The sequence below is a fragment of the Aythya marila genome, assembly GCF_965140915.1.
Source record: "Aythya marila genome assembly, chromosome: 3".
In the NCBI taxonomy this organism is placed as follows: Eukaryota; Metazoa; Chordata; class Aves; order Anseriformes; family Anatidae; genus Aythya; species Aythya marila.
This window is the reverse complement of record NC_139044.1, coordinates 44,138,811-44,160,143: the sequence shown is the minus strand read 5'-3', so window position 1 is coordinate 44,160,143 and position 21,333 is coordinate 44,138,811. Positions and strand designations below refer to the sequence as shown.

Below are 21,333 nucleotides of genomic sequence, written 5' to 3'. Positions count from 1 at the left end.
CCTAAACTAAAGATCTTGGTTGTAACAGCATTGCCTGGCTCACTGTGTATTTTACGTTTTTGTACAAGGTATGTAAAGCATATAGTATATCTCACTATGAGAGCAATAGACATTTTAAATTGGATCTGTACTTGGAAATATCAACAGAAGTGCAACCCACTGGTACCTGTGTTTTGTCAAAACCAGAATATGTTGTAAAATCTGTCCAATCTCAGCACATATTATTTTTTTTGGAACAAGCTGGAATCAATACTCTGATTTCTTTGGAACAAACTAGTATCAGTATTCTCACTTTTAAATCAAATATTTTCATTTTTCATTTTAAACAAGGACTGACTTTTTATGGGTTGTGTTATATTGCACATGATAATAAAGCATAAAAGATTTTAAAAATCAAAATTAATATGAAATACTCTCATTGACCCAACATATTTTTGCCCAAAACTGTTCCCTTTACTGGAACTTTTAGAAATTCATCTAATTCAATCCCTAGTCTGAAAGACTGTCAAAATAAAATTTCTTACACTTTATGCATCCCCAAATTACACAGGGACTTTTGTACAGGCATGAGAAAATACTCTGTGTGGAAAGCAAAGAACCACCAAACCAAATCAAAGCAGTGGGAGTGAGGGGCAGATCAGCTTTGTGGAATCTGAAGGGCGTAATTTGAAAATATTTTTAAATTACTTTTCCTCTGCAAAAGCGAAAAAACATTCTTTACTAGGAAATCATTTTTAGCTTCACATTTTAGATTCCTCACATATACATTTTAAAGACATGATATAGGGGCAAGTTAAAATTTTATACTGTACATAAAACTGAACAACTAGCTACAATTTTTCCATATATATGTAGTAAGCCATATTATGTTATCAAGTGATTCTTTGACTTTTTAAATATGCCATAAAGAAGCTTCATGAATACATTTCTAACTCAGTTTTAACCAACTAAAGCTCTAGAGAACCTAGGCTCCCTGTGAAGGGAACAAAGAGGAACAGTAATCTTAAACTCATGCATCCTAAATATGTTCAGAAAAGGCAGAATGAATTCCACTCTTGATATATTTCTGACCTTTTGCTGATTGCAAAGGAATAACGTATTTAGACTAACTGCCTATCTTAAGTTCTTCCAGTTTATGAATCTCATTCTTGCAGGCAAATCTAAAAGAGCAAAGTATGAAACAGGCTAGTAACTTTCCTCCTGTCATTTCCCCTTGATGCTGTCTACATTTATAGTTACTATCACAATTTGCTTCTACCATACCTCAGATATAATGTCTATCAGATTTTAAAATACAATGGAACAATCATTCTCCCATTGCAAAATACAAAACTCAATCGAACTGTTTCCATGCACGCAACAGAACCCGGAACTGATATGGAGAACTTAGTTTAGCCCTGGACTCCCCAGGCTGTTTTGCCCTTCCCAGCGCTACTCTCATTTGATCCAACACAGCTTTACTCTGCAGCAGGCATCGTTCATGGAAAGCAATGCAGAGTAACTCAGCTGAAGTTTTGAACAATAAAGCTCTCATCTGTTGTAATGGTCTTCCTTAAAAAACAAATGTTAGGTCAAATGTACTGGTAACAGAGAAATGCATCTTACTTTGTCATCTTCAACACCGTCATTGTCATCATCCTCATCACAGGCATCTCCTTTGCCATCTTTATCAAAGTCCTCTTGGCCAGAGTTAGGCAAAAGGGGGCAGTTATCCTGGTGAAAAGCAAGAATTGAGGCGTTAGGTTTACATTACATGTCAGAATGACTTGCCTGGGTAGAAGAGCAGATATGTTACACTGGAGGCTATAAAACAAGAAAATCATCCACAAACACTTTTTAAAGAGTCTGTGTTTGTTTGTTGCCAAAGATAGTAGTTCATTTGCTGCTTTCATATTGTACAGTAAGTGAAATGCATCTGCAAATCATTCTATTTCTCAGCTTTTATTCTGGTAAAGGGATGTTTCCAGTAAATTTAAATGAAACTATATAGCAAAGAACAAACACACCACACGCACATACGCTTGCTTACATCAACTTCTTATAGACACCTCATGAAGTATGTTTGAAGATTACATATAAAATGTCCAAGTTTTGTTGCCAAAAACATATACAGCCAGGAGATATCTTCAGAAACAGTTGTTCATATGGAAAGTTACTGCAATGAGGTAGTAGTACACAGCAGTAAGGGGAACCCTGTATGCAAGGGTTTTGAAAAATGGGCCTTTATACTGTTCTGCTGCACCTTTGCTCTCTCACAGCTCTGAAAATGAAAGGTGAATCTTATCTCTTTATTATGTTAACAAAGCTTTGTAAAGAAGCTTAGATTAGACTGAAAAAGTAAAAAAAAGGTCAAAGCTTTAACATGTATTCCCTTTTAAAGAAAGTACTAAAATCAGTTTAAAAAAATGGATTGCAATTCTACCACTCGCTAAGAATAAATACACCTACAAAAGAACACTTGTTTATTCTCACTTTTCCTCCCATGCCATATCTACCTCAGACCAAAACTGAATCTGCCAATGGACTGCAGAATTTTTTTATGTTTTTTTAGCATCTACCCTAAAAAAATAATACTCCAGTAATATTCCCAGCCCTGTTTTTAACCTCAGCAGTTCTAATAGTATTGACATTTTAAGAAAGAGAGAACTAGAAAACTTGTGATAAGTATCAAAACCATAATGTAACTGCAAAATCTTTACAGCACATTTTTACAAAATACTTGTGAACAGCCTTTATTCTCCAATTCTGTATTGCCTACCAATGTTACAAAATAATTTTGTGGTTGTTTTTTTTGTTGTTGTTGTTGTTTTGTTTTTGTTTTTGTTTTTTGTTTTTTTTACAATTAAAAAGAAATAGTCGAATCATTTTGTGTGTTTGCAACTGTATGTTTGTCTGTATTCTCTATAGATTTTAGTCCAATTTCATACAAACCCAGTAGCGAGGCAGCCGTTTCGTATAAGCTCCCTCAAGGGCAGCCAGTTCCCATAAGCTTTACAAAAAGTAAAGAATGAAGACAAGATAGATCTAACCAGTGTACTCAAAAAACTTTTTTATTAGGTATTAGAAAATAGACTTAGACATAGAGTCATAGAACAATTTAGGATGGAAAATAACTTTAAGATCATGAACTACAAACACTAACCTAGCACTGCCAAGTCTACCATTCAGCCACGTCCCTGAGCACCATCTACACGTCTTTTAAATATCTCCATGGATGATGACTCAACCACTTCCCTGAGCAGCCAGTTCCAACACCGAAATTCCAGAAATCTTTCCTGATATCCAACTTAACACACACCCCCGGGGTTTGGTTTGCTTCTGGTATTGTTAAGGTGTTTTTCTTTCTTTCCTCTTAAATGAAATACTTGTGTCTGTTAGACCAACACATATCTTATAGAAAGCATGAATCAATCCTTGGAAACAGTTTTTTTTTTTGAATGGGTACAGCATGTTAGGATTTTAATGAAAACTAATCATTTGTCTTACATCTTGGGTCAACATGTTGCAGATCCTGATGATGGGAACTAAAAATGAATATATGAACTGCAACTGTTGAACTGCCTGGAACCACAATGAACACACATCAGACAGGGTGAAGAAATCGGTATCTGAGAGGCTCTGAAACTCTCTTGTGCTGATAAAGCCTAGATTCACAACTTCAACTGGATTACACCTGGGTAACTTCTGATTCTCACAAACTGCCTTATTTGAAGCTTTCCTAGCTTCTTGATCTGTATTCCTTTTTTTAACAACATAGAAAGAGGTCCCAGGGAACATACCATGGGAAGCAATCACTGGTAAACCAATATACAACCACTTTTAGGCTCCCTGATGCTTACTTCCCTCCTTTGTGTAGTGATCTTTCATTTTTCACTACGATGGCTCAGCCACAGCAGCAAGGGTGAACAGTCCCATGCCAGGTCTACAACCAATGTGGCAGGCAGGTCATTCCATCTGGTAGAGGCGGTAAGAGCTGTGACTCCACATTCCGAAAGGTAAGAGAGGCTGCACTTCCCATCTTCTCCCACCAAGTGTTATAAGGACAACTCTGTCTGATTACTCATATTCATCTCTGTTTCCCATTGCTAAAAATTTTCCCAGGCTCTGAATCCAGTTTCACAGTGTAACTCTTTAAAAGGAAAGGATAGTCCACAAAAGATTCAGAACTATAGACCTTACTTGACCATTATGGTCTGGTTACAGGCCTTACGGGTGAGATTTCCAACTCAGCTGCACCCAGAGATGCTGTTTAGTTCTAACTAGCTGTGCGCTCTACACATGCTTTAGGTAGCTCCTATTCAGTACGCCACCTCTGCCTTCAACATATGTCGAGCAGAAAGAAATCCAAAGCAGAGGGCTCTGGATTTCATTTTGAGAATCCTTACTGAATCTAGTGTTAAGTGAATACACATTCAATGGAATCTCCCAGAAAATAAGAATGCTACAAACATTCAAAGCTTAAATGAAAGCAAACACCAGTTTGATGTTGAAAAAAATTACTTCCAACTGTTTGCGAAAAAAAAAAAAAGGAGAGAAAATCTGGTTATGGTGTAACTTTTTATCAACAGTATTTTACCTACCTTCACACAGTGGTATGTAGCATTAGCAGCACAGACCAAGTTGTTATTTGGCCAGCCATCCAAATCAGAATCCTCACCACAAATGCGTCCATCACCAGCATAACCTGTCCTACATTCACATTTGTACATAGGATCACTGAAATGGCCTAGATAGATGCACTCCGCAGACTTATGGCAGCTGTGTGTCTTGTCCTTGCATGGATTCTCAGGTTCACAGACCTGTAACAAATAAAGTATACTCACTGAAGCATGGCAATCATCACAGCCAGATGTGTGTGCCTTAACTTGGTCAAAAGCAGGCCAGTTATTTAGATGCCTAAAGACAGGAACTTTGTTTTAATTGTGGTTAGTAAGCCACATTGCTCTGTCAGTTCACATCTCTAGAAAATGTGTACAATGAAAATAATTAAAACAAGCCACAAGAAAAATTGTGTATTAGAAAAAAGAAATTAAAAGAAATTAAAGTGGTTAATGTTTTCAGGACTCTATCCGATTTCTTACATATGTCATTAATGCCCAGAAATTTATTTCAATGGAAAGTAGACTGTACTCACCTGTATGCTTCAGTGTTCCCCCTGTCAGTATGCAAAGACTACCTTTATATTCTTAAAACAAAGACAGCCTAATGTATTTTCACATTCCCCTCAAGTAATCTTTTGTTACCTCTTTGTATCACTGTGCTTAATTTCTTTGACAGTATCTGAGAATCTTATGCTTTATGTTTAGACTTCACGTGTTGAACCAACCAGAGGTTGACTCAACAGCAACAGAGAAGGCATTCCAAGGCATCTGTTTTAATAATTTTGTCCTGTCTCTCAAACCGTAGGCTTCAATATCACTTTCACTTCCTTATATCCTTTCCCACTGACAGTTGTCAGCCCAACAGAATTTAAGGAGAACTTTAGACATATGTCTGATGATATCCACATTCAGCAATATACTTATATGGATAACTGTACTAATCCTTCAGTTCCCAATCCTCTGAGTTGGTATATACACCCAAAAGAAGTAATTGCAAACTAAGAGAATGCCTACTTCTTGCATTTTACATTCATTTGGTCCTAGGCAGATGCCTAGAGAAAATAAAAACCTTTAAAAGAAACCAATAAATTCATTTTTTTGTCATTCAAACCAAAAACCACCCTGGAGCAGCAGTTATCCATTTCAAGTTATCTTTGTTTTGCACCCAAGTTTATCACGTTTTCATCCACAGACACTTTCAGTGAGAATTACTCACTTTGAGACATCAAATTCTCTTCAACATCACTTACTTGTTTCTCTGTTTTGGCAACTTCCAGTCCTACCCCATAGGGCTGACTTCCTTTATAGCGTGGAGGACATGGTAAGCAGTGGAAACCTGGGTTTGTGTTCACACAGCGATGAACCTGATTCACCTTAAAGCAAACATCTGACACAGCTATACACTGTAGGAAAGGAAAGAAAGAAACCAATTAGATGGCCACATAATTCCCAAAAAATGAAAACTTCACAGTAATTTCCTGATGTTAATGAAAATGAAGTCAATACCTCATCAAGATCTTCACAGACTGTACCATTGCCAAGGAAACCTGCTGGACATGGCCCGCATGACCAAGACCCATCTGGGTAGCTGTTGCATTCTGCTCCAGGAAAGCAGGGATTTGATAAACACCCATCTGGAAAAGACACATAAAAGCATCTATTAAGTTATGAGCATGAATGGCACATAAGACCATTTAAAAAACAGCTATTCTCTGTTCATAAGCATAGGTCACATCTGATACAACCAAGTCTCATAAAAACCTTCAAAATTAGGGTTATTAAGTGTATTTAACATTGATTAACTATTGTTTTAATATGAAACTATTACAGGTTGCTAAATCCAGTTGAATACCTTACAGTATTTTAGGCCCTGATTGAAAAGGGCATCCCTTTTCAGGAAGAGTCAGTATCAAGAAAATATATAAAATCCCAGTGATCTAATCAGCAACCAAAAAAAAAAGTTAAAAGTGCTTTCCTGTAACCAAGGTGTCATTAGCAGATTTCTGTAGTGTCAATTCCAATTTTTTTCCACTAAGGAAACAAAAGCAAAAACAACTACACAAACAGAATAACGAATGATTAAATACCAACCAATCGGGCAATCCTTCTTATTGCACATATCATGTTGTTTGGTATCTCCCACACACGGCTTTCCTCCGTACTGTGGCTCTGGACTGTTACAGAGGCGAGACCTCTCACGGATTCCTCCTCCACAGGTAACAGTACAAGCAGACCATGGAGACCAAGGACCCCACTGGCCATTCACTAAAATATGCAGGAAAGAAGGGAAAAGAAACGTACCGGGGACAACATTTCGTGCCAGTTACAACAATCATTTGCTCAGATCCCTGACAGTTTTTCATTACACACACAGAGGAAGAAAGACGCTGGCAAAGCCTTCTACTGAGATAGCAGTATTTCAGAAACAAACAAGCAAATAAAAAATACCCAACTGCTTTATGGGCCTTTTTGGCCAATAATTCAAAATAACATGCAGTGCCCACTGGCTTGGTATGTTTCCACTTAAGCTGACCAGAGCAAGTAGGGCAGCTTCAAAGCTCCCTGCTCAGATTCCATTTCATACAGACAGCAGCAGGTAACTACAGGATACAAAATTCTGCTGGGCCAGACCTGTGCTCAGACCTGTGGACTTTATGGTTAACAGTGTGTTCAGCATTTATATTTTGTTGAAGCTATTTCTTGTTTGTTAATCTATTCACCAGTTTATCTTCAATGGCATTGCTTAACTCAGAATAAATGACTTATTTGAATGATTCTTCAGCATAATTTATATTGGTACAATCCCACCAATTCTGGTGTCATCATTCCTGATTTTTCATGAAATATAAACATCTGTGAACCAAACTGTTTGTTCTTAGTGCTGTAAAAAACAAAGGGGCAATAGTGTGTGTCCATAAATAAATCATCTTTGTCAATGTTGCTAACTTTGTGTGCACAAGCAGGTAAAAAAATAGCTCTTTAAGTAATATTGGGTTAATATTAGCACGAAATTCAAGCTCATATCCCATAAGTAGAATGGAAAGCATGGAAAGAGGAGGGAGTGAAGAAATACATTCAAAGTGGAAAAAAGGAGGAAAAATCATATGAAAGGAAAGAAAAAGGCATGAAAAGCAATCTCTAAAGAGGTTAGAACATGTAGATGAGGAACAAAGAATTGTAATATGAAATAAATCTGTTGCATACATATAAAAATGCATTTGAATGTATGCATTCAAAGAAACCTGGCTACTGGGTATTATATGTCTATTCCTAATATGTACAGTATGAGCTTCCTTTGAGATAGAAAACATTTATACTTTTTTTATGCATCAATAAATTAATAAACTATTATAAGAACTCAAACTGTTACTGTTTAAAGCCAAATAATAACTTGGGAGGCTTATAAAACCTCAGACTGCATTGCTGTGTTCACTCTAAAAACATTGTGAGGCAGATTCGTAAAATGGTAACTACAGCCGTGGAGAACTGTTGTGAGTATCAAGACGTTAAACAGCAAGTCAGTGGCAAGTCTGTAACAGGAATCTCCACTTCTTGACTCCTGATTCCTCCAGAACCTCTGTGACCACTGCCTCCTGAAAATGATGCTAAAACTCAAAACTCAGAGCAAATAAAAGTTATTTCACCACTAAACTACATATTGTATTATCTGTCATAGAAATTCACTATAATCTAGAACTGTATTAAGAGAAGAATTCCAACTTCTTGAACAACACTATTGAGTCATCTTTGATTTAAGGCCACAGACTTACCTGGGCATGGAACCTTCTCACATTTCTCTGTTTCACGCCCATTACCCACACAGTTTTTCCCACCCATCTGAGGAATAGGGGAATTGCAGAGGCGGATGCGGGTGATATTTCCTACTCCACAGGTAACTGAACAGGAAGACCAGGGTGACCAGTGACTCCAGCCACCATCTTGACGTACTGCCAGAGAAAAGATCAAAATTCAAGGATATAGCCCACCTGCAGCAGTAATACAAACTCACTTGTAAACTTAACCTCCTAACAAGCCCCTTACCACATCTGATGCTCCTGTCTCTTTCCTACCACTGTCACTTACAAAGTCCAGTATTTCAGATTGGTCATTCATGTACAGCTTTCTTAAGAGTCCCAATGACCAGCCAGTATAGCATTAAAGAGAATGCTAAACAGTTTACTTAAAAATAAACTTGTTCTAATGGAACAAATATTTAAAATGCATATTTGAACAATTAGCTGCTTCAGCAACAGCCTCAGGTACTCCAGTAGCTTGGATAAACTACAGTTCTGAGGAAAGAGTATGATCCTTTTAATACTGAATTCCTAAACACTGCAAAGATACTTGAATGGGCCAATAATCATGAATGAATAGCAGATCAAACCTAGGACCCCAGCTATTGCAAATATGAACCGAGTGCTATCTCCACTTCAAAGAAGAGACTCCAGTTTATAATGTGTAAGAAAAGATGATGTACTATCTTTTTAATTAATAGAGTGCCCAGAATGCACATAGATACTACATTGATAGTAAAGGAATATTTGAAAGGGGAGAGATAAAGAATCTAACGATAGCTACTTTAATTATGCATATGAGTGTTCATATGCCAACTGTGAATAAGTGTTCACAGAAAATCCAAGCTAAGCTTATTTTTCCTTAGAGAAGTCAAAAGAAGCTTTAAAAAAAAGAGAGAAATTTTATTACTTACTGCGATGGTCGCATTTCTTGAAGCTACACATCCTTGTTTGGATGTGTGGGCCTGTACAAGCACTCCTGGTGACATCACACGATCTTCCTCGCATCTGAGTCCCAGAGCCACAGGTAACTGAGCACTTTGTCCAGTCTGACCAGGGTGACCAGCCTTCCTCACTGTCATCAGCTGGCAAGCAAAAGATACAAAAAAGTACTTAGCATGAAGTGTTGCTTCTATTACCTTACTGGGAAGATTTTCACTTCCCTTTCGCTGTATAATATATGCTTTCTCCTTTAGATCTCTCTTTCTAATTTGAGCTACCATTGAAGTTAGGGAAATGTGGTTTAGGAAAATGAGTGGTTAGCCCAGATTAGATCCTGAACCTCCCTGTGTGCGGTGCACTTGCACAAGGCACTGACCCCTGAAGGAAGAAGGAAATCTTACCTCTAGAATGCACTGAGACACTCAATTCCCATATACCTTTGAGCATATATGTCAGTATGATGACACATGGCCCCACCTCTGAACACAACATTACCATGAACATTATCAAGAGCACATTGCAAGAATGTGCTCTGTGCTCTGAACAGGTAAAAATACTGAGTTTATTCCAATGCATTTTTATTTAGAACATCTAAGCAACTGAAGTAGAGCTGTTTCCTTCTGTAATAGATCTGATCCGTACAGAGTGAAGAGTACTTAACTCACACTGAAGTCCTTAGCAAAAGACTTAGTAAAGATATAGTAAGTAAAGAAGACTTAGTAAAATTACTAGAACTATCACTCCAAAGCCTAGGCCACAGCCTGCAATTCTGTCTTAAATTAACATGCCATCCTGTTCCATGTAAGAAAAGCAGGCAAAAAGATGTCCTAACTTATGCTAGTCTGTTTTAATTAGGCAGAATGGAATAGGAACTACAGTGTATACTGTTGCAAACAACTAAGAAGCAGAATGTCTAGCCTTTGAAAATATGACTGGGGAGGGGTATGCATCTTACCTTTAGCATCCAACTTAGCTATGCAAGTTACCAGCTTACTTCTAAGCAACCAATTTAATTAATGAAGAAAGCACAACTCCTCCAGAAGGTAACTTTGAGCTGCAAAGTTATTTCATGTGATCCTTTCACACAAATATTTATTTTTTTTAATTTATTCTTACTTGTTTTACTTCTTGTTTTGATCTCTCCAACCAGTACTAGTGGCTTTGAAAGCCACTCTTTCTTTTTCTTTGGCTAAATACTTACAGTTTGAGCAGACCGGACAGCATTCACCTTCAATAAAAGATGGATCAGCACATGAGACTGCTGGGCAGGTTATTTGATGGCATACAATTTTGGAATCCTACAGGCGAAGAAAACAACATACTGACTTACATTCACATAGAGAAGCAAATAAAGTTGTTTTTTTTTTTTTTTTCTGGAGAAGGTTTTGTGTATAGAAATTCTTTGATTTGTTCTAAATGCCACAAACATTGGGACTTTTTTTCTTTAAAAAGTTTCATAAGTCTAGGTCAAGCTCTCTGTAAATGTGACTAGACCTGGACAGTCGAGATGGATTAAACCTGCTGTTTGTTTCTGCAGAACAGAATATCTCCAAAACCATACCTGGCAGGTGCACTTCGTGCAACTATCTACAATCCAGCTTTCATTATCTGCAAAGACACGGCCATCCTGCCAGCAAACAGACTGGTTCTTGAGTGTTTTGTTAGGCCCAATCAATTCCCACATAATTTGGTTCTCTTCAGACTAGAAGGTGAAGCAAATGAAAAAGTTAGTGCATTTTCAAGCAAATAATTTTAAACAAGGCAAAACTGAGAATCACTACTGGATTTAAATTTTCCAGTAAAAAATCTACACTTTTACATATGTACATGAAGATGATGACCTCGTGTACTGCAATACTGTGTATTAATTCTTCACTAATAGCACAACTACACTCATCCAGTACCAAGGGAAAGCAGTTCTTAGGAGTTTTTCTTCCTTTACGTGGGAAGATTTTACTCTTGAGACATACAGAATATTAATAAACTTCCTTCAGAAAAGATCAATTTATCCAGAAAAAGATTTGAACACTTCAGTAAAACATTACCAGCCCACTTACTACATATATCTCATATACTTACAGTTTTTGTACCTTGTGCATACTTGCTGATGCATTCAGAAATGTATAAGCATGGTAACATTGCTTTAACGGTATACAGGTAAGGTATAGTTTGCTAGCTTTCAATTTCCAAACTTGCAGTATCTTTTAAAGGTTTGATTTCTTCTGTGTGCGAGTGCATGTGCATGTGTTCTTTTAAACCCAGTCAGTGAAAACCAAGCCTTCATTAAAGAGCCATACTCAAGAACTACATTACCAGTCACTTTGAAAATGTGGGTCACAGAAACCTCTATTAGCCTTGTCATCTATCAACCAAAGCGCCACGGGGAAGAGAAAGGAAGGAGCCCCAAACAACAGACCTCTTCCAGTTCTTCAGCCTTGGAGGTACTTACCACTTTTTGGAGGTTATCAGCTAAGTTATTCACCACAATGCGCAGGCCAGTGAGCTCAGTGAACATTGTTCCCAGCTCTTCACAGGAGCGGTCACAGAACTCAGCCTTCTTCTCTGGTTTTTCACCCACATACTCGGTTGTGACAGCAGGGCTTAAGTGAAGTATTTCAGTGCTCTCGTTGATGGTGTTCACTTCAGCTGGTAGCAAGAGAGGGAAAAAGAAGAGTTGTATATAACAAGTTCTTCCACAGATTACAGATTCCTGCTGAAATCACAGATTGGCACCCATGGGTAGAGTTTAAACACAGCTCTTTTGGAACAGCTTCATGTTATATTATACCCTGAATAAGAGAAGGGTGGGATGTCAGCTGGTTCCAATAATAGTCTTTCCCTTTTCAAAATTAAGAGCCAGGCTCTGTCTCACACAGTGCTCACTTTAAAACACTGTGGGCACTGCACCACATTTATTTATGAAGAAATCAAAAAGGACATAGTAACAGAAAATCAAACCTATTTCATCCAGTCAGAGCCATGAAAGATTTCTTTTTTTTTTTTTTTTCATGACCTATTGTATTTTCTCAATGATGGAAAAAGACACAAGAAAAGACTCCTCAGAGAAGCTTGTTGGCATTGTTCTGCCCACATATCCCATGTTTACTTGAACCAATATGCAATATATAACCAACCTCTGGGGTGCTCTATGTTGCACTGCCTGGTGTCAAACTCAGAGGAGCTGTTATATTGTCAGTTTAATTCTGAACTGAAATGGAGATGAACCTAAGATCAGGTTGATTTGTCACTCCAGCCATTCCTCCATCAGGCAAACCTTAATTAAAACGGAACTTCTCATGCATTAGAGAGGGAGAACTCAACATGTTCTAATATCAGACTTTAAAAGACCTCCCTGTCTATAGCAAACTCTTGAAAATGAATGTAACAGAAAGCATCAGCAGTAATTAAAAAATAAAAGAAATAAAACACTCATAACTAAATAAAACAATCTGTCTTCTATTAAGCATTTAAATCTTCACCAGGTAAATATTCTATGGCTTCCATGTATAGGCTTTCCGTCAGGACTCAACAGCATGTTCAACTTTACTACCAGTTATATAGAAATCCATACTGTCCCATCATTCACTAAAGATTCATTTACCAGATAAAGAAATGCTGTAATAACTTGAGGTTACCAAACAAAAGAGAGAAGTAAAGGATATAGCAATTTAAAAAGAAGAAATTAGCAGAGGATTGTGAGTTGTAAAACATATCCTTCTGAACACCCCAATACCATTCACTGTCGACAAGCCATGGAAGGTGGCAATGCTAAAAAAAAAAAAGTTATGGCTTGATTTCATGCTTGATTGTATATGAACTGCTAGATGTAAATGTACAGGCAATGAAAATGGGAGCAGCATTATTCTCTATTCATTTAGAAGTCTAAAAAAAAAAAAAGAAAAGAACAAAGAACCAACCCAAAAGATGACATTAAATAATTGCTTCTCAACTGTATTTAAGATGTTTGGTTTGATGTGATTTTCTATTACTAGCTATGGAGTATCTGTTGCTAGCCACTGTCTACAATAAATTATTTGCAGTGTTCCAGCATTTATATAATTGTCTATCTTCACTTACAGGATGGAAGAAAACCGATATACCACATAACGGATCAGACTTCTCTGTGTCATAACTGTTTACTTCAACTGCTTTTTGATTCCCTGGAAAGAATGCAATTTTCCTACCACACTGAAACACCAGGTTTCTCAGATTCCCCCATAGCACTTCTCAGGTCATTAATTTCATATTTTTCAAGCCAACATGGAGTGTGCCTTGACCGGAACATTCTAAGGACATTAATAAAGCTGCAATCTCAGCAGGAAACATAAACCAAAACTATGTTAGAAGAGCTAAATCCACACTTCCTACTGGTACTTGGCAGCGACTGAAAGAAGATGCCTGGGGATCACTGCAAAATCAGTTCTCTGCTGCTGGCTTCCTGCTAATTTCCTAAGGAGCACATGATTATCTTAAAATGAGAAACCAGAACAGCAGAATGTGCATCCCTTCACATATGCAAATCTCATTCTGTTGATCTAGCTGGAGAAAGGATTTTACTGATGTGTCTATTTAGGCATGTTTTTGTCATCTCTCCTACTCAGCACTGTGTGTAAGAACTGCTTAAAATATTTGCAGCCACCATACTACAGAGATACTTTCCTACCCTCAATTCAACTGCAGTCTCAAGCTACCCTTTCATTATACCTCACCTTCTCATACTGCAGTAAGATACATAAGGGAAACACAGTCCTGGTTCTGAAAAAAGCAGCAGGATTTTTGTGCCCTCATTGCTGAGGGCAATTCACTGATAATGTCTGCCATGTGGGATACTCTCATTGGCATCTTAGCACCTGTACCTCAGCTCAATAGGTGGGTGAGGAAAATGGGAAAATATTTATATATTCTGTGCTCAGTAGCATATCACCCATGGCTTTTCATCTGTGGTAATTAAGCTGGATAGGCAATGTCAGAAAATCTCGGTCATGCATGTAAGAAACTTCTCAAGTCATTCTGATGGCCTCGAACCACAGCATGCCATTAGAGCTCTTCTGCCATTAGACAACAATTTCCATCTTGCAGTGTTCTCTTGGTATTGTAAAATAAAAGTAAAAATACTGTGTGTGAAATTATTTGCTAAGTATTTCTCAGGAAGGATAAAACCAATACCTGTATAATTTATCAGACCTGAGAATTTGGAAGGTCACAAACATGATAAAATATGCATTAAAAAATGCTGCTGGATATGGTGGCTCAGGTAGGTACATAACAGTATGCAAAACTCAGTTATCCCTTTAGGCTCCCATTGGCTTCCTCTTTATAGTAGAAATACTGTACTAAAATATTCCATTTTTACTTGGTGATATTTCAAAACATTTGGTCCAAATATTTTCCTTTTTGGTAATCAACCAATAGTAATATAAATGATTTGAAGACACCCTCTTTCATTTGTTTTGCTGGTTAAATATATTTACACCTAGGGAGCCCAGCATCTTGAATAATGACACAGTTCTGCCTCTGACCGCTGAATATGCCTTCTGCATTCTACCTCAGTTACTAGGAATATTGCTTCCCCTGGCAAATGAAGCAGGGTAGCTGAACTGAATCCTTCCTGAAACCATCTCTTATTTAGATTACAGTTGGACCTAAATAAATATTCTATTCTCCCACAACAGATCAGATCTCAAGCATTTTCTTCCACCAACAAGGCTGAAAACCCATAATCAGTAGTTCTGTGCAGTTTGTAGTTTCTGAGTACAGAAAACAGTGTGGCTGGGATAGATGATAACCAACAAATGAGGGCTTGTTTTCTTACTTGTGCCATCCAAGGCCACTTCCATTGTAGCCCACAAGACACATTTCTAACACATCATCACACTTGTGCCTGAGGTCCCACAGCAAGGCGCCTGAGGTCCCACAGAAAGGCACAGCTCTGGAATGTACGGAATAACCAAACAATATGTTTTATCAAGATTTAAAAAACAACTAGCAAGCTCAGGTAATTTTTGAATACATACATACATATATACATGCATATTTATACATCTTAGAGACTTCTCATTGCAAAATCTCAGAACTCTGTCTCCCTTTGAAGAAGTTAAGACCTGCTACTGCTTAACTTTCAGGTCATGTACAAGCAAAGAAAAAAGTAGAGCATAGTCTCCTTAACTGACTTGCTCAGTGTCGTATGTCTTGGCAAAATGACAGAAATAATGGCATTTCAGATAATAAGAGTTTCAAATAAAATCCCAAAGTCCTGACTGCCTTGTGCAAACACCGTGTTCTTATGGAATCAATTGTCTTTGAGTCTTGACTGAGCTCCTGCCAGTTACAAACGCTGGAAAGTAAAATAGCACCTCCCATGAGTTCTACTGCAAAACCTTAGTGCATACTTGACAAATTTTCATTACTCTGTCATGAGGAATCCAATCTACTCCCACGCACAGAGGGCTCCCCTCCTGGTGAGGTCAGCACGTACAGGACTAACAAGAATACATGGCAGCCTGTCACACACATGCCTTCCATAGTTTCTTATTTTGCTTTTGTTGTTTTGGTTAACACCCTTCTGGGATTCAAACCCAAAGCCTATTTCATTTGAGAAACTCATTGTTGAATAACTCAGTGTCTTAAAAACGGATGCTTGAGACTTGCTCATGGACCCATTGAGAATCAGGAGCAGAATTCAGAAAATGTTCTTAGTCTTGTGCTCAAGGCATCAGAGAGGTATCTATCTTCTCATGGAAGAAGATAGATACTTTCATACATATGCATTTTTCCTTCTATTTCTATTTTTTTTTCTTTACAGCTTTTCTCCCAACTTCAAAACAGAGACTCAGAGTTATAAACCAATGCAGAATGAACTAAAGATGTAGGCTGGAGAGAAGGAAGATAACTAACAAGCATGTTCCTTTCACCACCAAAAAGCAACTTGCTTTCTTTTTCATCATCAAATAAGAATTAAATAAGAATCCTCTAAAATTTCAAAGAGATCTGTTGTACATTTTTAATATAATAAGTCAGTATTGGCGATTCTCATTTTCAAAGTCAACTGAATATAAATGGGGAAAAAAAAAAGCCTTACTTGACTGGCTCCTCTGGCATCCTTTTTTACGTAGAACATCCTCTACTGAAGTATCAAAGATTAACTGAATATTTTGCAAAAGACCCTGTAGTAATAATAAAGAAAATTAAAAAAAATAAATAAAATCAGATCGACTTGGGATTAACCAATAACTAATCTGTCTCAACCATTTGCTACTGACTGATGTAGCTGACTGGTTAATATGAAAATAAAACAATCTACAAGGCATTAAAAAAAAATATTGATGGTTCTTTTATATATAATTTCAATACTTTAAGCAACAAAATTAGCCATTTTCTGAAATAGGTCATAATAAAACAGTAATAAGTTGTAGTTCTATGATGCATTGGCCATGAGGTCAAAGCCAGCTTTGAAAGCTCCTGTCCCGTCACACCTCCGTCCTTAGCCAACCATTCCGATGCACTCTCTTCAATTGTGCTGACACCACCCTGAGACGACACTATAAAAATAGACCAGTATATTTCATTTAATCTATTTTTAAACTAATTCCTTTCTTTTTTGAGACTATTTGTTATTTCAGTGGTCCACTGAACTGTACAGTTCCAGAACTAGTTCCATCAGCACAACTTAGTCATGGAGGCAGGAATGGAGAGGCTGTGAGCAACAATTTCTGACCCTCCTGCCAAAACTACTCAACACATGGAACCACTCTCCAGCATGTCATGCTCTGACTGACTACTAGATGGCATAATAGGATGGGAAAATAAAGGGCTTTACAAATTTTTGAAGCCACAAGTTTAAGTTTGATTTCAACTGTAAGTGAAAAGAAGCTATCCTTAGAGTACATGGACCAAATCACATCATTTTATGGACAGGAAGTCATTTTCATTTCATAGGAAATTGTAATTGCTTTGTTTTAAAACAAAAGAGAAGCAAAATGCTTTCCGCAAGAAAGAAAAAAACAAATCTTTAACAGGACTAATCAAAACATTTTGTTCTGATTTTTTTTTTTTTAATTGAAATGAAAGGTTACTTATTCAAATTGGCAAATCAAGATATTCTGTTAGGGTATGGTCCAACACCACACCTTTCAACTCCATTAAAAATTCTTTTCTTCCTCTATCTTTTTCAAATAAAATTGAACAAATATCAACAGGTTCTATGAACTGAACAGAAATACTTCAACTAAAAAATAGGTCTTCAAGCTATTTCCAAAGAGTTCTGCAAAATCAACATAAAAAAAAAAAAAAGTGACATTCAGAAGTCTTACATTTGGAAAACAAAGAGGATTTGTGTGCTCATCTCCTGGCCTTAGACTTTATCAGTCCTTTTCAATAACTCCCAAATTCATGCAATATGGATCCACCAATGCAGTTACATAACTGCAATTGCAGTTACGATATCTCACCAGAGACCTCCAGGTTACCTACCCTGAAGTGATTCTCCCGAATGGACCCTTTTGCCACATACATTCTGCTGTTCTCTGCTTTCAGCTGTTCATAGAAAGGCTCCTCCAGAATGAAGCTGTCAATAAGGTCACAGCCAACATAGAGGTTGTAGTTCTCCCCTGTTATTTGCACAGTGAGGTTCTTCCACTGCGAGTCAGCAAGGTCCACGTCTTCCAGGGAAATCACGTTCTGGAAGCCATCCACCCAATAGATGAGGTCCAGGGTGTTGGCTCGGCCATTGGAAATTATCTCAAACTGCCTCTCACTGATGCCAGGACCCTCTAAGGCAAGGATGGTGCCTCTAGATTGCCTGTCCTGTCTCAGGGTGGCTGAAAGGATAAAGCCCTCATTTTGCCGTATGAGTTTGACAATCTTTTTTACCTTCTCTGGTTTAAATGGAGGTATATGGTCAAACCGAATGAAACGGTATGCTGGGATAGTGGGATCTGGACCCCGAAACAATTTTGCTCCGACTGTCTTTCGGTTTATGTTACTGATTTGAAGTAAATCAAAGGTATTCTCCTCTTCCTTGTCACCATCTGAAAAAGTGTGTGACAATGTTACTACAAAAAGTGTCTTAAGAAACAATTCTGCACACTATACTTAGTAACTGCAATTACAGGATGCACATGAAGAACAGCAGAGCAAATTTGGTACTCTCCTACCTCCACAAACATAGTTGCTTTACTACTATGCAAGTGAATAGTATTTTCTATCTGTCAGTTTCATTTACATGACACCTCTCTTCTTTTATGTCTGTAGGTATCAGTATTCCATCATATAACTAAACATATGACTATACAATTTATATCACTATATAATACACAATTGTACATAATGTTCATGAACTGTATGTTCATGTATGTGTCTATGCATAGATGCATGTAATGATGTAATCAGTAGATATTTTTACATATATGAATGGATAAGGAAGCTGAGCCAATTTCTATATTTTGACTATGAGCTAACAAAAATCAAATGATGAGAAGTCATGTGGCCATGTGACAACAGGAAGCAAGAGATGTGCATTTTAAAGTTTCAGGACAAGAAATCAGATGTAAATGATGGCCTGGCACTGTGCCAAATTACATTCTAGTTATACTTGGTCTGTAGAGGTTTATTTCTTTAATTCCATCTTTTTAAAAAGTTCATCCCAAGTGATTCTGTTTATTGCACAATACATTTATACTGCAGAGAAGAGTATAATAACAATTACTTCTGAGATTATATACATTTCAATCAATGATTTCTAAAGAGAAAATTTAAAGTATTTATTAGGAAATCTTCATTTAGCAGTAACTAGATACATCTAAAAAAAAAAAAAAAGCCTCAGTAACTACAATTCCAGACACTTAAAAGTCATATATGTTTACTGTGCCTAATGTATGTCAGATAGGACTATTTCTACACCAAGTTTTAGCTTTGTGAGTTAACTATATCTCGCTAAGAACTTACCCTGAGCATCTGAGGAAACCCACAGGGTTATCAAGACAGCAAGCCACAACAGCCCACTCCTCTGCACCATAACTCCTATAAATAAACCAAAAAGAAGTATTAGGGAAATAACCTTTATCAAGTACAAATATTTTAATTTGCCTTAGGAACGTAAGCAGAATTCTCATTATATACCCCAACTACACATAGGAAATCAAATTCCTATCTTTTTTGATTATTGTTGTGCTTATTCATTACTGATGCCAGAAGGAAAGTGGCATCAGTTGAAAGGATGAAGAACTCTTGACAGTAAGGCTCCTTTTCATGTAAATGACCCTACCAGAAAATAAATAAATAAATAAATAAATAAATAAATAAAAGAAAAGAAAAACAAGAAAAAGAAGAAAGCCACACAGAAACTACATTTTTTCTGCACAATCTTTTTATCAGGTGGCATAGGGACCACATGATACTGTTTGATATACAGCATATTAATAGCTGCAACTTTACGTTGGATCACAAGGCTGAAATTTCTCATTCAGATGAAAACCCTTGCAGGACAATGGGACCTCACTAAACGCTAGTTTTAATCGCTAGGGATAGTTTTCATTCAGTGCCTTTTCCAGTGTCTTCACAGAAACGCCTCTCCCCTTCTCACACACATATCATTTACCCATTCCTACCGCCCTCTGTACGCAATCATAGCTGGAGAAAGTGACTTCCAACGCGATGCTATTTTCGCCCCGCGGCGCTGTACGGCGCAAAGCCATGTAACTGCATCTCCACACGCGTGTGCTCTCACTCGCTTGGACAGGCAGACACTCACTTCGCACACACCTCCGGCTCCAACACTCCCAGCGCTCCACACGTTTTTGGAAGCACTCGGGGATACCACCTTTAGCTGTCAGCGATTTCTTTTTTTTTTTTTTTCCCGCAGCTCCTCTGATTTCTCGCGTCTGTTGATACGGACGGGGCTGCGCTCACCGGGGATGCGCGTTACCTGCAGCACCCCGCACACCCAGCACCTCCCCGTGGGGCAATGCCCAGAACAAATACCCCTGTCCCTGTCCCAGGTCGGGTCGCCTCATCCCCAACCTCCAGGCTCCGTAGCCCAGGGCGAAGCCCACCGGAGCAGCCCCCCGGGGGTGCACCTCGGAGAGGCACGGCGCCCAGCGCCTCACCTGGCATGGGGGGAGCCGCCGGGGCGAGGAGGCTCTGCCTGCTCCGGGGTCGACTCGGGCGGAGCGGGGTGCGGAGCGGGGCGCGCAGCGGAGCGGATCGCGGTTCCCAGCCGCCGTCGCACGTCCCTCCGCGGCCCCGCGCCCCGCGCCGCCGCCTTTATGGGCTGCGGGCCGGGCCCCGCTGTCAATCAGCGGCGCCGGGGCGCGCCCCCGGCTCGCTGCTCGGCGGCGGTGACACGGCCCCCCCTCGCCCCCTATCCGCCCCCCGCCGCCCCCTCCCCGCCGGGCCGCCCGCTCTCGCCTACCTGCGAGGCGGCGGCGAGCCCGGCCCCCTGCCCCGCACCGCCCCGCGACCGCCCTGCGGAGGGGCGGTGCGGGAGGCGGGACGGGCCCCCCGGGGCGAGAGGGGAGAGGGAGAGGCGGAGGGGCCGCTGCGGAGCCCCCGGGAGCCGCCGCCGGGCCCCGAGAGCGGCCGGGAGCCCCGTCCCCTCGGGCGGCGGGCGGGGAGAGCGACTGCGGACCCTCCGGCCCGGCCCGGCCCGGCCGGCGCTCCCCGGCACCTCAGTGGCTCAGGGCTCGGCTAAGCCGTCCCCAGCACCGAATCCTCTCGTTTTCATCCCATTTTTTTAAATATTTTTACGTTACGGCGGCAGCACAAAGGCTGCCTTGGGCGCTGTCCCCCTGCCGTTTGTCAGGCAATTGTTTCTCAAGTGAGCCCAAGCACCCCGGCCCCTCTTGGCTCCCCGTGGAGCACTGGTCCCTGCTGACCCCAAGGAATTGGGGCTTTCTTCATGTTTCTTATGGAGGGAGCCATCCCTCAGGCTAACGTGAGCACATGAGAAATCTCACTCAGGTGTTGCGCCCAGTGTGGAAAACTGGAAAGTGCCTCCACAA

At 39.3% G+C, this 21,333-nt stretch overlaps 1 protein-coding gene across 1 annotated transcript in view; it reads right to left on the bottom strand.

Annotated features, from left to right (window-relative positions):
• The window catches only part of THBS2 (thrombospondin 2), a 32,936-nt gene extending 12,309 nt beyond the window's left edge, over positions 1 to 20,627 (bottom strand). The window contains exons 1-14 of the mRNA XM_082755955.1: positions 20,440 to 20,627; positions 19,280 to 19,354; positions 17,807 to 18,363; positions 16,416 to 16,500; positions 11,787 to 11,983; positions 10,899 to 11,039; positions 10,539 to 10,635; positions 9,310 to 9,480; positions 8,372 to 8,548; positions 6,693 to 6,866; positions 6,108 to 6,235; positions 5,852 to 6,004; positions 4,581 to 4,799; positions 1,606 to 1,713 (exon numbers count right to left, since the gene is read on the bottom strand). Coding sequence (XP_082612081.1) covers positions 1,606 to 1,713; positions 4,581 to 4,799; positions 5,852 to 6,004; positions 6,108 to 6,235; positions 6,693 to 6,866; positions 8,372 to 8,548; positions 9,310 to 9,480; positions 10,539 to 10,635; positions 10,899 to 11,039; positions 11,787 to 11,983; positions 16,416 to 16,500; positions 17,807 to 18,363; positions 19,280 to 19,354; positions 20,440 to 20,446 — 2,289 coding nt within the window. The 5' untranslated portion in view covers positions 20,447 to 20,627. The remainder of the gene's footprint in view (positions 1 to 1,605; positions 1,714 to 4,580; positions 4,800 to 5,851; positions 6,005 to 6,107; positions 6,236 to 6,692; positions 6,867 to 8,371; positions 8,549 to 9,309; positions 9,481 to 10,538; positions 10,636 to 10,898; positions 11,040 to 11,786; positions 11,984 to 16,415; positions 16,501 to 17,806; positions 18,364 to 19,279; positions 19,355 to 20,439) is intronic.
• Between the last annotated feature and the right edge of the window lie 706 nt (positions 20,628 to 21,333).